Genomic DNA, 17,392 nt, shown 5'->3' with positions numbered 1-17,392 from the left:
TACTGTTGCCTAAGTTAGATAACAGAAAGAGAACTTGAATGCAAGTCTTATCTTAGAGACCTTTCAGAGTCATATGAAACTACCTTATCACATTTAAAAATTTTTTGGTTTAAAAAATTCAATTGGTTTATTAAAATATGAACTAATAAATATATAAATATTTTTAGAAGAATTGCACATGTTTAACCTTTATTGGATTGCTTGCATTCTTGGGGAGGGGAAGATAGAGGAAGAAGGGAGAAAAATTTGAAATACAAGGTTTTGCAAAGGAGAATGTTGAAAACTATCTTTGCATGTATTTGAAAAAATAAAATCCTATAGACCTTGGGGAAAAAAAGTATCCTAAATCTTTCATGTCTCCAATGTCAGTTTATTAAAAGTAAAATTTAAAAAGGTAATGTGTGTTTCAATGAACAACAGCTTTTCTTTGTTACTAAGAAAAGAGACCACACAGCTAGATTTTGACTTGCACTTGTCTGAGCAACAAAAGCTACTGAATAGCTAGATCAAATAAGATTTGATGGTTGAATTTACTTTTCTTAAAATAACATCAGACCCACACACAGCACACCTAATTGGAATTGTTTATACTGCTTTGTTTTGGGGACACTAAGTATATCTCTTCTCAACTCACTTCAAGAAACTCCTCTGAAGAATACAGGAATTCCTCATTATAAATTACATTCATACTTCAACTGAATACTAAATGTAGGTTATATGTGTTGTCTTTACATTCCTTTAATTTCAATGCACTTTAGCTGTCTTTTAAACTTTAATGATATAGTGATAAATTGTGGCAGGTGTGAGGTATGTTTGCTTAGAACTGGAGGCTTTTTTTTTTTTTTTTTTTTTTGGTCAAACAGAAAACTTTTAAAGCTATTTGAGTTTGTCTACAAAGTTCTCTTGTCTCAATTGATGGAGACACTGAAGATACCACATGCTTTATTCAGTTTCTAATGAAACTATTCTCAGTTCAAAAAAAGTTGCATTACTATATATATAACTATATTTTCTGCAAATTTAGTCACCCTAATAACATTCTTTTTTATCTAATTACTAATTACTTACTAACCCTTTACACCAATTCAGTTAGAAACTATTTTGCAATCTAGGATCTTAGAGAGTTACCTGGGTCTCTAAGATATTGACTTGGCCCAACCGACAGCCTTGTTGACTGTCACAAAAGCAGTATACGTTAGTGATTAAATTTCAAGTCTTCCTGACTTCAAGTAATCTATTTCTTGCCTAATGCTGTCTCTATAGACTACAGTATACTGAAAAAAAAATCTATTATATTAGTCTAAAAATAGGCCATCAGCCAATTGATTGTAACAATTATATAATTTTTAAAAGTAATTGTCTCGTTGCCAAGATAAAAAAAAAATTACTGGCTCATAAATAGAATTAATATATTAATTATAGGTAGATACTTAGAAAGTTTTAATAGTGTACAATTTAAAATCAGAATACTATTGATATTTTTCATTTCTAGCATATTTGAATAATCAAAAGCATTATACTATTTCATATATAATTTTATTTAATGTATGGCTCCTCAATTTCATAATTAATTACTATTATGCTTTCCACTGCCCATTAGTAAAGCAATGTACTCAAGTTAATTTTGTCCAATATTATATGGTATCCTTACTCAGGTTTTCTTATTCTTTCATATTGTTGTGTTTATATGCTACTAAAAGCATAAGAGAAAAAATTTTTATTACTACTCAAAAAGATGCATGTCAGTATTAAAAATGTAAAAATGTTGTCTAATTTTTCCTTATTGTTTTCTCTAGAATAAATTTAAAATTCAAAAAGTCTGGATAAATATTTTTAAATGTTTTAAAATAATACTTTTTTTTAAATTAAAGCTTTTTTATTTTCAAAACATATGCATGGACAATTTTTCAACATTAACTCTTGCAAAACCTTATGTTCCAATTACCCCCCTTTCCCTCATTCTATCCACTAGATGACAAATAACCCAAAAATGTTAAACATGGTAGAAATATATGTTAAATCTAATATATACATACCTATTTATACAGTTATATTGCTGCACAAGAAAAATCAAATTAAACAGAAAAAAATGAGAAAAAATAAAATGCAAGTGAACAACAATAAAAAGAGTGAAAATGCTATGTTGTGAACCACACTCAGTTTCACAGTCCTCTCTCTAGGTATAGATGACTCTTCATCATAAAATCATTGGAACTGGCCTGAATCCTCTTGTTATTAAGAAGAGCTATATCTGTCAGAATTAATCATTATATAATCTTGTTGCCGTGTATAAAGATCTCCTAGTTCTGCGCATTTCACTCAGCATCAGTTCATATAAGTCTCTCCAGGCTTCTCTGAAATCATCCTGCTGATCATCTCTTATAAAACAATAATATTCCATAACATTCATATGCCATAATTTATTCAGCCTTTCTCCAGCTGGTGGGCATCTTCACTATGCAGTTTCTTGCCACTTCAAAAAGGGCTGCCACAAACATTTTTATATACATGGGTTCCTTTCTTTAAGATCTCTTTGGAATATAAGCCCAATAGAAACACTACTGGATTAAAGGGTATGATGAGTTTGATAACTCTTTGGGAGTAGTTGCAAATTGCTCTCCACTATGGTTGGATCTGTTCACAACTCCACCCACAATGTATCAGTGTTCTTGTTTTACCACATCCCCTCCAATGTTCATCATTATCTTTTCCTGCCATTTTACCAATCTAAGAGGTATGTAATGGTATCTCAAGAGTTGTCTTAATTTGCATTTCTCTGATCAGTAGTGATTTGGAGCACCTTTTTATATGATTACAAATAGTTTCAATTTCTTAATCTGAAAATTGTAAGCTCATATCCCTTGACCATTTATCAATTGGAAAATGGCTTGAATTTTTATAAATTTGAGTCAGTTCTCTATATATTTTTGAAATGAGGCCTTTATCAGAATCCTTGAATGTAAAAAAATATTTTTCCAGTTTATTGCTTCCTTTCTAATCTTATCTGCATTAATTTTGTTTATATAAAACCTTTTTGACTTAATATAATCAAAACTATCAATTTTGTGATCCATAATGATCTCCAGTTCTTCTTTGGTCACGAATTCCTTTCTTGTCCACAGATCTGAGAGGAAAACTATCCTATGTTATTCTAATTTGTTTATAATATCCCTCTTTATGTCTAGATAATGAACCCATTTAGACCTTATATTGGTATGCAGTGTTAGGTGTTAATCAATGCCTAGTTTCTGCCATACTGGTTTCCAATTTTTCTAGAAGTTTTTGTTAAATAGTGAATTCTTATCACAAAAATTGGGATATAAAAGATTTAATTTTTAAAATCTATATGTTTTGAATTGAAGTGTAATGTAAATAAACTTCTATTAATAAATACTAGCATATTTTAATCCATGTGTGAGTATTTCCTCTTAAAGTTTAATTGCAATCCATCCATCCCTACTCATCTGGTGCAATCTAGTCTATCTCTTTAGGGGAGGCATTTCTCTCAAAATTTCCTGGGCACTAAAATAATTTATGAGCTGTAGATCTTTGCTTTTGCCATATAACAGGTCCAATTTATATTTCTGCTATGCTTCTCTTTAGATAATATCTTTGGTATTACTGTTATTCCATGCTACTTTGGTAATAATGGGGAAATAGTTTTATACCACTATGCATTTTCCATTGCCTTTTGGCAGTGGAAATTCTTTAACAACTGTATTATTTTATATACTTTATGTATTAAACATTAGAAGAATATTCGTACTGAAACAATCAGGCTTTTTATGGAGAAATTTGGGTTTATTAGAAGCACTACTCAATTTCCCAAGTGCAGTCTAGCTTTACTTTCTCCTATTCAATTTTGGGTTCAGCTTACTGGACATCAGCAGTGACTATCTAGAATACTTCTACTGAGAAATTACTTCTGTGGATTGTCAAACTAATTGCATATTGCAGCCTGGGCAATTTTTTTTTCATTCACTTAGGTTTTTAAGTTCTTGTTTTGTTTTGTTTTCTGATAAGACAAGGTCTTTGGACTAACTACAGAATAAAATTTGAAGTTCTGGAAGTATTCAACAGTTTAATACCATCAACACAATGTTACCTGCAAAGAAGAGTATCTTTAAATAGCTCAGAATCTAAAAAATGTTTGACTGTAAGCTATTTTAAGATTATTGTATTTGAATTTAGACTGTGTCAAACATCTTCCATGACAGTGGGAAACACAAGAAGTATATTTTACCACTTTATGCTTCACTTGATAAACATATTAAGAGAAATGGCAAATACAATTAGTTTTGTGATTGTGTTTTCAAAGACTCTTCTCTAATTTTGATATATAAATAAAACTGAATTATCAGAAGAGAGACTTTAAGGTATCATTTTGTTTTAACAGAATTATTTTTATAATCAACAAACAATAAAAATTGTAAAAATGTGTATAAATGTAATAAAGACCTCATTTCTCAAATATATAGAGAATTGACTCAAATTTATAAGAAACCAAGCCATTCTCCAGTTGATAAATTATCAAAGGATATGAACAGACAATTTTCAGAAGAAGAAATTGAAACTCTTTCTAGTCATATGAAAAGGTGCTCCAAATCACTATTGATCAGGGAAAGGCAAATTAAGATAACTCTGAGATACCATTGCACACTTCTGAGATTGGCTAAGATGACTGGAAAAGATAATGACGAATGTTGGAGGGGATGTGGGAAAACTGGGATACTGATACATTGTTGGTGGAGTTGTGAAAGAATCCAACCATTCTGGAGAGCAATTTGGAACTATGTTTAAAAAGTTATGAGACTGTGCATACCCTTTGATCCAGCAGTGCTACTACTGGGCTTATATCCCAAAGAGATCTTAAAGAAGGGAAAGGGACCCACATGTTCAAAAATGTTGCCCTTTTTGTAGTGGTTAGAAACTGGAAATTGAAGGGATGCCCATCAATTGAAGAATAGCTGAATAAATTGGGGTGTATGAATGTTATGGAATATTATTGTTCTGTAAGAAATGAACAACAGGATGATTTCAGTGAGGTTTGGAGAGACTTATATGAATTGATGCTAAGTGAAATGAGCAGAACCAGGAGATCACTATACACGGCAACAACAAGACTATACAAAGATCAGTTCTAACAGATGTGGTTCTCTTCAACAATGAGATGATTCAAACTAGTTCCAATTGTTCAGAAATGAAGAGAGTCAGCTACACCCAGAGAGAGAACTATGGAAAATGAGTGTGGACCACAACATAGCATTTTTACTCTTTCTGTTATTGTTTGCTTGCATTTTTATTTACCTTCTCAGGTTTTTTTTTCTTTTTTCTAGATTCAATTTTTTCTTGTGCAGCAAGGTTACTATATAAATATGTATACATATATTGGATTTAACATATACTTTAATATATTTAACATGTATATGACTACCTGCCATTTAGGGGAGGGAGTGGGGGGAAGGAGGGTAAAATTTGTAATAGAAGGTTTTTGCAAGAGTAAATATTGAAAAATTACCCATGGATATGTTTTGTAAATAAAAAGCTATAATAATAATAAAATTAAAAAAAAAGAAAATGTGTATTCTTTGTATCATTCAGTAATTATACTTCAATCAGGAACTGGAATGCTTTGGAACATCATTTTTAAAAACATATTCCTTTCTTATATTTTCTTTTTTTTATTATTATATATATATATATATATTATAATATTATCCCTTGTATTCATTTTTCCAAATTACCCCCCTCCCTCTATTCCCTCCCCCCGACGACAGGCAATACCATACATTTTACATGTGTTACAATATAGTCTAGGTACAATACATGTGTGCGAATATCATTTTCTTGTTGCACAATAAACATTAGAATCCGAAGGTACATGCAACCTGGGCAGACAGATATTAGTGCTAACAATTTTCATTCCCCTCCCAGTGTTTCTTCTCTGGGTGTAGCTACCTCTGTCCATCATTGATCAACTGGAAGTGAGTTGGATCTTCTTTATGTTGAAGATTTCCACTTCCATCAGAATACATCCTCATACAGTATTGTTGTTGAAGTGTACAGTGATCTTCTGGTTCTGCTCATTTCACTCAGCATCAGTTGATTTAAGTCTCTCCAAGCCTCTCTGTATTCCTCCTGCTGGTCATTTCTTACCGAGCAATAATATTCCATAACCTTCATATAGCACAATTTACCTAACCATTCTCCAATTGATGGGCATCCATTCATCTTCAAGTTTCTAGCTACAACAAAAAGAGCTGCCACAAACATTTTGGCACATATATGTCTCTTTCCGCTCTTTAGTATTTCTTTGGGATATAATCCCAGTAGTAGCGCTGCTGGGTCAAAGGGTATGCACAGTTTGATAACTTTTTGGGCATAATTCCAGATTGCTCTCCAGAATGGCTGGATTCTTTCACAACTCCACCAGCAATGTATTAGTGTCCCAATTTCCCCACATCCCCTCCAACATTTGTCATTATTTGTTCCTGTCATCTTAGCCAATCTGACAGGTGTGTAGTGGTATCTCAGAGTGGTCTTAATTTGCATTTCTCTGATCAGTAGTGATTTGGAACACTCTTTCATGTGAGTGGATATAGTTTCAATTTCTTCCTCTGAGAATTGTCTGTTCATATCCTTTGACCATTTATCAATTGGAGAATGGTTCGGTTTCTTATAAATTAGGGTCAGTTCTCTATATATTTTGGAAATGAGACCTTTGTCAGAACCTTTGTTTTTAAAAATATTTTCCCAATTTGTTACTTCCCTTCTAATCTTGTTTGCATTAGTATTATTTGTACAGAAACTTTTTAGTTTGATGTAATCAAAATCTTCTATTTTGTGATCAATAATGATCTCTAGTTCTCCTCTGGTCATAAATTCCTTCCTCCTCCACAAGTCTGAGAGGTAGATTATCCTCTGTTCCTCTAATCTATTTATTATCTCCCTCTTTATGCCTAAATCATGGACCCATTTTGATCTTATCTTGGTATATGGTGTTAAGTGTGGATCCATATCTAATTTCTGCCATACTAATTTCCAGTTTTCCCAACAGTTTTTTCCGAATAATGAATTTTTATCCCTAATGTTGGAATCTTTGGGTTTGTCAAAGATTAGATTGCTATAGATGTACCCTTTTTTGTCCTTTGTATCTAATCTGTTCCACTGATCTACCGGTCTATTTCGTAGCCAATACCAAATGGTTTTGGTGTCCTTTCTTATATTTTCAACAAGGTTGTCTCCAATACAAATTTAGATAATTTCCATACATATTTATAGATATGAAAAAAATAATATGAAGGTTAAAAGCTAGTGATATTTTCTCCATTTTTCTCCTGTAGGAATACCATATGCATTTTTCTTCCTCAAATATTGTGTGTTCTTTATTTCAGTTGTCTTCAGAATTAATCTCTCAAGAATTTCAAATTTGTCACTTCTAGTTCCAAAAGATCTCCTTTTGTGTATTCAGCTTAGGCCACCTGTTTTTCCACTTTGTCTTCTTAAGTGACATTTCTTTTCTTTTTTTTTTTTTTTTTTCCCCTCTCACTAGTCTTTTATTTGTCCAATTATGTGTAAACTGCTTTTCAACATTCGTTTTTATAAGATACTAAGATACTAAGGCCATTTCCTTCTCTAACTCATTTTATAGATAAGGAAACTGATAGAAATAAAGTGACCTACCCAGAGTCATATAGATAATAAGTGTCTCAAACTAGGTTTGAACTCAGGAAGATATCTTTCTGACTCTTAGCACTCTTTCCATTGCGACTAAAGTGAATCAATAGTTTAAATCTAACTTGGTATTAATTTTGTGCTTTGTTCTAAGATGTTGGTGATTTAATTATATACAGAAAGCATATCTAGAAATTGAGGTCCTCAATCAGTAAGCATTATTTAGCAGTAAATGCCAAGCATTTAGTGAGACACTAGGAATTAAAAACAAAACCAGGACAGTTCTTTTCCTTAAGAAGCTATTCTGAAGGGGGAAACAACATGCACACACCTAAGTGCATACAAAAGAAATGCAAAGGAAATCAGCAGGGATGTGAGGTTTTACTACAACATGGGGAAGGTGGTAAGTAAAGGCCTTATATAGGATATAATCTTGAATGATCTGAGTTTTAAAAGAAGCAGAAGAAACTAAATGGAAGGAAGGAGGAAGGGCATACAAGGCACAGAAGATAGCTTGTTAAAATATAGAAAGAACAGAGAAAAGGCAAAGCAGGTTTCCTGGAACATGAAATGCATGAAGAGAAGGAATGTTATTCTGGATTACATGTAGCTCAAGCCTATGTGCAATTCAGGTTTGGGATCTGAATTTAATGAGATGTTCATGAACCATAAAATCTAATAAAAAAACAATTTTACTTAAGATAATAGTTAAAAAGATACAATTCAAATAAAATATCATTCCCTGTGACTTCTGCATTCTCCGTAGAAATAGCCATCCTTGGTGAGAAATACAGCTTCACAGTGCAGGGGCAATAAGCCTAAACTTCTGACACCAACTCCCCATAAACTAAATCTTTTATGCTCCAAGCAACAAAAATGCCAAATCAATGATAAGCTAAAGAATGAATTCCCTATGCCCTTAAAGAGAAATCAGTCCAGCCTAAATAAAACAGGCACCACTCCTACCACAAATATGTAATATGCTGGAAAGGTCAGGAGTAGCCAGATTATGAAAAAAATGAAATTCCATGCTTAGAGATTTGTACTTTCACTAGCATTATCATAAAGACACGGGTTTTTTTGAGCAGTGGGGTGATTTGATCAGACCTATGCTTGAAGGCTATCAAGTTGACAGCTTTGTTGACAAGAGAATCTTTAACTCAGAGAAACCAAAGAACAGGATCTTTCGGTAATAATACAAATGAGATTTAATGAGGGCCTAAATTGGGAGTTAGATATAAGTAGAGAAAAGGGATGGGCATGAGATAAAGTACAGAGGTACTATGAACACGTTGCTAGCTATTTAAATTTGAGGGTAAAGAAGAATTAGGGCTGACTGATGTTGTGAATCAAGATTACTGAAAAGTGGTAGTGTTACTAAAAGAAAAAGAGAGGTTAGAAAAAGGGCTGAATTTGGGGGGAAGAATGAGTTTTATTTGGGAAATATTGAGTTTGAGATGTAAAAGTGATTCATTTGGAAATGTGCATTTAGCTAGTTGGTGATGCTCATGAGAGAGACCAGGGCTTGATACATAGATCTGGGAGTCATTTCCAAACAGAAAATAATGAAACCCATGGGAGCCTATGAGATCAGTAAAAAAATCACTCCCACATTAGTTACTAGTTATTTTCCACCCCTTAGATTAAGTAATTTCATTTTAAATTATGTATTCGGTATTTACCACCTATCTCACCTACTGAGAAAACATTCATGATATATAAACTTGAGACTTCTTTGTAGTCTATAAATGCCTTTTAATTCTTTCATTTTGGAATCCTGAGCCATTATTTCCATCATTTTTTTTCATTGTTCTTCCTTATGCCTCCTTTCACAATGAAGTTACTAAGTATCAAAGCATATGTTTATGCAGTTTAGAGAATTATATTGTGTCCTTTGTGTTATTTCTCTTTTTCCTTATCTTATGCAACAGATTTAAGAGTATGTACTGCCACAATCTTCTTGTTGAAAAATTCTTATGAGAATTGAAAGACAAGTTTATATAGAGTCCCATGAAATTATCTTTCTTGTCTCTGAATATATGATAAAACCAATGTCAGCAACATTTTTTGTTTTCTTCCCCAAGGAAAGCTTAGTTGCAACTTCTTTTTGTCTTCTAGTTTCATTTATAAGAAGAATATTATTATTGATATTTAATTCCTTTCTTTGTATATCAACTCATTGGTCATTTGACAAGGGTTTTTAATTGAGTATTCCAATAGTTAAGTCACTCATCCTCAAAATATCTCTAGCTTTTCACTGACTCCTTTTCCTGAACCCTCTTTATCCCCCTTTTCTATATAACAATTGCCAAATCTTTTTGTATGATCTCATCCATATTCACCTGGAAAACATATGCAGAACTTTATAACAGTATACTAAAAGCTAAATAAATAAAGAGGTAAAGATATAAAATTATTTTTAAAACGTGTTTATCATTTAAAAAGTGCTTTTAGATACCAATACTGTTATCTCTACAAAAGTTTTTTTTTTTTTTAAATTCTTTTTCACTTGTGCTTCCTATTAGTGAGATGAAAATACAAGCCACTTCAAAAAAGTTTTTGCTCTTAACTTTCCACCTCTTAGTTGTTTTTAATTGATTGAGATTCTATTTGTTTGGGAAGAATTCATCCATTAGGTTACATTTGCTACAGAGATTCCAGAGTCCAAAAGGTTATGCCAATTCTCTTTGTTTTTCAGTATTTTCCTTGTGTTCATACCAGGAATTCAATTTGGATGGTCCTTTCACATAACTTGCCTGGGGGTCTAATTAGTAGCTCTGAGCTTCAGTTACATTCAAATGGCCGGTTTTGAAATACTGTCCTTATATGACAATTACTACATTTCAGAATTGCTGTTTGTTAGTTCTGTGACACTTTACCTATTGATTGATTTTTCACAAAGTTTCAGGATTTGTGCTTACTCTCAATATGTCACTTAGACCCAAATGAGAGATTTAAAGCCCTCAAAGTTACAGATGTGTGTTTGCTTTGCTGCCATCTGTTTTCCTGTCCGGGGAATTCCTAAGCTTAGAGTTTTATGTTTGTTTGGGTTTGTGTGTGTGTGTGTGTATGTGTGTGTGTGTGTGCGCGCGCACGGGTGTGTCTTTAGTTTTTACCTAAAAGTGATTTTTTTTACATGCTGAATTTTTAACTTTATTTTAATCTGCCAGATTTGGAATTCTGGAGTGTACTGTGTTACCCAAATCCTGGTTATGCTAACCATCTGCAGATTTTGTAAGTTGCTAGAAAAACATGGTCTACATTTCTGCTGTTTGCTTTATAATTTGCCAACTGCAAATCCCAAACATTCATCTCTGAATACTTACCAGGTTTGGGGAAAAAAAGACACAAATGTTCATTTTTATATTTTTGAAGATCTGTCCTGACTTTATGTTTGCAATTCCTTCAAAAAAAAAGAGAGGAAAAAAAGAATGACACAGACACACACAGACACACAAACACACAGATATCCTTATAAAAGTCTCTGAAAAATATTGTCAATTATTTTGATCTCTACTTTTTTCTGTAATGATTGTTCTCTGTTTTCTTTATCTAGCTGATTGAAACTGAATGTTTGAAAAATATCATGGCCAGACTTGGTCTTCAGTAACAGATATGAGACTATCTTTAATTTTTTTCCTTCTGTGAAGAAGCAATGGATAATACATATTTTGTGATATATTGGTTGTTTTTAGTAAAGTTTCTATTTTCTTCTTGTTTTGTTCATGTTTAAATCATAATTGGATATATAAAATGAAAAGCTGCTTTTAAAAAAGTTTATACTGAATTCATAGGCAGAGTAGTTTGAGACCTTTATGCTTACATTCCCAAAGAAGGAAGCTCCTGGTTCTCCTGGAGTTAATGAAGCAAAAGATTTTCTCAAAATTTTAGAATATCATTGCCACTTGAAATTTATTTTAAACCCCTTGGTTTTAGAAAAGGCATAAATCCTGAATGAACAAGACATATCAAATTACCCACATGTGAATTTTGACATTTTTTTCAAAGCAGCACAATAAAGTATTTGTAGCATCTCAGAAAAGTTCTGCTTGTTAGCTGCCTAACAATGATTTTCAGTAAGTTAGTCAATAAATATATATGGCCTTAATCAGGAGAGAAAACTCCTACCTTGGGACCAGACAAGTGGGGCGTTTAGGTCTTAGGAGATCCCTCATGAGATGACTAATTAAACTCTTGTTCACTATTAAAAAAATATTCTAGACACAATTAAATGCTAGAAATACAAAAAAAAAAAGAGGGCTGAAGGTGGCAAAATATATCTACCTTCAAGAAACGTATATTTTATTGAAGTGGCAACATGTGAATAACTAGATAAATTAAAATTGAAAAGTTGGAAAGCACTTCAAAAGGAGAAGGCGTTAGTAGCAATGGGGATTAGTATTAGAGCACCATCTATAGAAGGTGGAATTTGATCTGAGTCTTGAAAGAAGTCAAGAAAACTAAGAGGAAAAGGTTAGGAGTCAGAACATTTCAGGTGTCTGGTATAGCTAGTACGAAGATCTCAATATAGGAAATTAAATGTCATTTTTAAGGTTCTACAAGTAGTGGTTGCTGTGTCATAAAACATATAAAGGGAATTAACATGTACAAATTAACATGTAAGATAAAAACAAAGATAAGAACAGGCCAGTTTATGAACAGCTTTAAACTCCAAACAAATACCTTTATAGTTAATTATATAGCTATTAGCGCTCATTGAATAGAACCTATGATTTGAAGTATGAGGGGAATCACTTTGGAAGCTGAATGGAGTATGGAAAGCATATTGGAGAAATAAGGCTATTGCAATAATCTAAGTTGTAACTAAATGAGTGGCGAGATAAGTGATATGAGTATAAAATGACAAAATTTGGCAACAGATTGTATATGTGGGGTAAATGCAAGTGATGAATTAAGCATGCTATTGAGTTTTCAGACTTTGGTGACAGAGAACTTGTTAGGTTCTCAAAAGTAATAAGGAGTTTCAGAAAAGAAGGTTTATGGAGAATGAGTTTTAGTGATATTGAAATTCCTACTAGTATCCTTACAGTAAGTATAGCTGCCTAGAAGTTTTAAGTATGTTCTTAGGAGCATTAGAATATTATTAGTAATATTAGAATGGCATTTTAATAACAATTCCTACTGATTGCATCAAAAGTCTTATGAGCTAACAGAGCTAAAGTATCCCCTAGTTGAAGGTAGATGAGAGGGTAAGTTATTATGTGTTCAAAATCACTACTTAATGTTTCTCAGTCTTCTAGGTGCAGATAAGAATATTTATAAAGTGTTGAGAGGTCCTTGAAAATGATGGTATACAGCCTAACCTAGTGCAAGAAATGAACCTTGCACTGTGACCCAAAGGTCAAAGGAAGTAACATAAAAGATCATTGTATGACAGTACTTGAGCTTCTCAGTATGTCTGGGGCAGATTTATGTAGGTATGCATTTGCTGAAAGAGAAGGAACTTTTTAAGCTTAAATGATATATTATTACCTTTAGCCTAAGTGAATCAGAAGGTGAGTCAGTGATTGATTAAAAGATGTTGTGATCCTAAATCAAAGGAGTGAATGAAACTTCTTAATATGTAATATGAGCCGAATCAGAGAACTTGCTGGCTTTAGAAAGATTCTGCATGAATACCAAAGGTCAGGCTTGTTTACCTTGCAGTTCTTTTGTTTACTGGTATTATTATCTTTCTGCCCTCAGAAAGTCAAATCTTCTGGCATCCTGTCAACAAAAACAGCAGTGATAAATAGAGTGGAGACATACAGAAGTGGCCAGTGACAAAATGGCTGTTAATTTTGACATCTCCATAATCAATTCATTATGTTAGTGTGAACTAGTGTGCTGTTAAAACTTTACAGAAATAGGTAGGGAAGTGACACTTCAGCACAAAACTGGATAACTCTTATTCCTCTGGGCTCAAAGTTCTCTAAGGAAGTCTTGAGGAAGGGCAAACAGAAGTAGAGGGGGCCTAACTTATGGTCAACACAGTTGGTCAACTGACACTACTTTACAAGAGAAATATAACTCCCTGTGAATTGAACTTTGGCTTTAAAGGTCAGGCTTCTGGATATGTCTACGAGTTACCATCCAGTCATTAAACACCTATAATCCATTCCTGAGAATCGTTACACCAGAAACTACACTTGTTTTCTGTCTGACATCTGGCTGCTTTCATCTGTGTCCTGCAATTTTAGTTGATTTTCCCCCTTTTCTTTTCTCATGAGTGAAGGTAGATAAAGGAGCTAGATTGGTAGATGGTTATGCAAACAAGAATATTTTAAGGGCTCTTTTGTGTAGTGAAGCATATTAACATTTGTTAGACTTTCAACTAAATATATTAAAATTAGACTCATTCATTAAAAAATCAATAGAATATTTACTGCTATTTTGGGTGTTAAACAAATACTGATTTATGGTCATAGGGTCATTTACTTGAAGACATGATATAAGGAACTTTCAAAGCTATCAAGTTTAGTTCTCTTATTTGACAGAAGAGAAAAATGAAGACAAAGAGGCTAAATTACTTTTTCCAGAATCATACAGCTTCTTGTCTAAGATAGGGTTTTAATTCTCCTTGACTTTACTGTAAGTCCAAAGCCCTTTTTACAAATAATTAAAAAGGCAGCATGTGAAAGAAAAACCTTTTTATTATAAATATTATCTAATGATTTTTTTTAAAAAGTGATCATTTTAGTGCTTAAAATGTCAGTTGTAAACTTATTCAAGGAATATAAATGAAATGAAATGTGTTTTATATTGATAATGGTTTCCTTGCACTCTGAATCTTTCCCCCTCAATCATTCTTGCACTCAGTGACATACACACACACACACACACACACACACACACACACACTTTCCCCCTCAATCATTTTAAGTTTGTCTATATATTAAGCTATTGAAGCTTATTAAAGTAAAGATTTTAGGGAATAAATGTATGCATGTATGTATTCATGTATGCATGGATATATAAGTATGTGTATGTTTATGTACATATGTATATTGACAGATATATATATATATATATATATATATATATATATATATACACACACACTATTCCACTTTTATACTGTTCTACTATTTAGAACATTTTCTTTAATTTGAGTTTAATTATCTTTTGGTAACCCCCACCCACTATTCCATCCCCAAATAATATTCTTCCAAATAAGTATACTATTTATTGATGTATTTTTAATTCTTTTTGAATATAATCACATTCATGTATTTGACATAATATAACGTATAAGAATATATGTAATTATAGGGCATATATTCACACATATAATTATAAATGTGAATTATATAACCATATTCATATATAATTATATAGTTGTATATATACATATATGAATGTCCACATATATGTGTAAATATATGTGTGTGTTTGTATACTTGAAGCACAGTATATAATTAGTATTATGACTATTTGGGAAGACTTGCTTTGAGGAAGAGGGTTTTATCTCAGAATAGTGGATAAAAATTGCAGAGGCATATTTAAATTCCATATTGAGAATGAAACAGCTCACTTTATAGTGCTCCAAAACAAGGTGATAAATTCTCAGTTTCCACCTAATTTCGAAAAGATATTTCTTTCTGATATTATATATATATATATATATATATATGTATATGTATATGTGTGTATCAAATTTTAAACAACAGAAAATCTTTAGATTTACACTTTTTTAACTTTTGAAAGTTTTTTTTTTCTCTAATTGAGTAGATTTGCTTGTAAATTATATAAGGAGAATGGAAAGGAGAATTGTAAATTATATAAGGAGCCTTGTTATACCCACTTGAGATCTGACAAAAAGTTTATGTCTGAAGCAGATATCATTAGGGATAAAAGAAGTTGTACAGGATTCATCCTATGAAGATATTCGTGACTTCATTAATGTGCAAGTTATTTGGATAAAAACTAGAGTTTAAGTAGTCTTCTCATTCTATTAAACAACAGCATATTATTTCCCCAAAGCAAATTATGTTAATTTTTTTCCATATTAGGCCAAGAAATGGATAAATAATTTCAATTATATAGTTATATAAAGTTTAAAGTAACAAATGAATGTTTTTAGGTCAGATTGCTGTTATGCTGTAAGTATAAAATTAATATATTTGATAGATTTTTTTTAAATTGCTATTTGCATAAAAGACATTCAATTGTTTCATTTACTTATAATAAAGTATTATAATAATACAATAAGCACATATCTAGTAGAAGGATTTTTTGTTTTGTAAATGGGCTTTTAAAATTCCTAAAATGTCCATTAAGTTAAAACAAGATGGCAAATTTAAAGACTGTCTTTTCAGCTATATAATAAGGAAACATTATTCTAAATAATATTTAGACTCAGACACAACCAAAATGATTGAAGAACAATAGGAACATAGATCTCTGCTGAGACATTACATTTTATCAATTTTGGTGTCTTTCATCATGAGAAAATAATTTTATTATTGAGGAACTGAGCTGGTGTTTTAACAGTTTTCCTATATGTCAAGTTTTCATAGTCTAAGAAGCATATGTATAGATTGAACACTTACAGATAATATATAGCACATATAAGACCATGGAAAAATATCTAGTTTCAATTAATAATAACCATATTTTGTATAATCTTTTACCCATTTCTTTTTTTCCTTCTTTTCCCCCAGAATGATGTGGGAGGACAACGTAGTTTGATAAACAAATGGACAACATTTCTGAAGGCCAGATTGATTTGTTCAATTCCTGGCAATGATGGAGCAGACACTCATTTTGATGAGCTTCGTAAGTCATGTGGATTTGTTTTCTCACTGTCTGAATGATTTTACCCTTCCCAAAGAATATGCCTAGAGGAGCAAGTTCCATATTTTCTTTCCAGATGACTCATTCTCTATTCTACAAGTAATTGAAATTTCCTACTCAGCAATACTCACATATGCAACATGTAATGCTACCAAGGAATGCCTTTTATTTGTTTTATGTAATAAATGATCATTCTGTCTCTGAAAAGCATGTTTTTTAATTTCTATGTGAGATATTACAGATTTAGAGAAGAGAAAGAGTGATTACTTAGTGAAAGTTTCAAAATGACCTTAAACTAACCTTAAGCTAAGTTGACCATGAAACTATGGATTCTTATGTGAACTGAGTATTCACTTATTCACTTACTTACTTGAGTATCAGGTAAGCCCAGATATTTGTGCTCCCTGGATTCAATAGTCTTCAGTTTAAGATTCAGAGAATGTTCACCAACCATTTTTGATCTCTCTCCTTCCCCACATTGATATAAAAATACTTGGATTGACTGTAGATTTTATCCAGGAGCAGATTCATAATTCCCCATCTCGTACAATTATGAGTTGGGAATAACAATAAAATACCATTTCCTAATGACTGCATTTCATGTCAGAAAGATGACATGGGGTCCTGTGAGAAGACCACAGGAGTCATAAAACCTGTTCAGTACTTAAAGCTTTTCTAGCCTAATAGAATTTGCCTGAGTTTTGATTCCATTGGCATAGTTTTTAGGAAGCCAGACTCACATTTTATGGCAGAATGAAGCAATGGAAGTTTGTATAAAAGTAATTGAATAGTAATGTCACAGTCAGTTTGGGGAACATTTTGAAATTTATGAAAAATTTCATGCAAGATAATAATTATACATATATCAGAATGGATTGTTGATGTACATTTAGAGGACCTAGTTTCAAATCTTGCCCTTTTC

At 32.0% G+C, this 17,392-nt stretch overlaps 1 protein-coding gene across 3 annotated transcripts in view; it reads left to right on the top strand.

Annotated features, from left to right (window-relative positions):
* Positions 1 to 17,392, top strand: part of SEMA3D (semaphorin 3D) — a 232,191-nt gene that overhangs the window by 160,475 nt on the left and 54,324 nt on the right. For all 3 annotated transcript variants that reach the window (XM_074268536.1, XM_074268537.1, XM_074268538.1), the window contains one exon: positions 16,338 to 16,452. In XM_074268536.1, coding sequence (XP_074124637.1) covers positions 16,338 to 16,452 — 115 coding nt within the window. The remainder of the gene's footprint in view (positions 1 to 16,337; positions 16,453 to 17,392) is intronic.

This window comes from Sminthopsis crassicaudata, chromosome 5 (assembly GCF_048593235.1).
Source record: "Sminthopsis crassicaudata isolate SCR6 chromosome 5, ASM4859323v1, whole genome shotgun sequence".
NCBI lineage: Eukaryota > Metazoa > Chordata > Mammalia > Dasyuromorphia > Dasyuridae > Sminthopsis > Sminthopsis crassicaudata.
The sequence above is the reverse complement of the archived record's forward strand: the minus strand, read 5'-3'. Positions and strand labels throughout refer to the sequence as shown.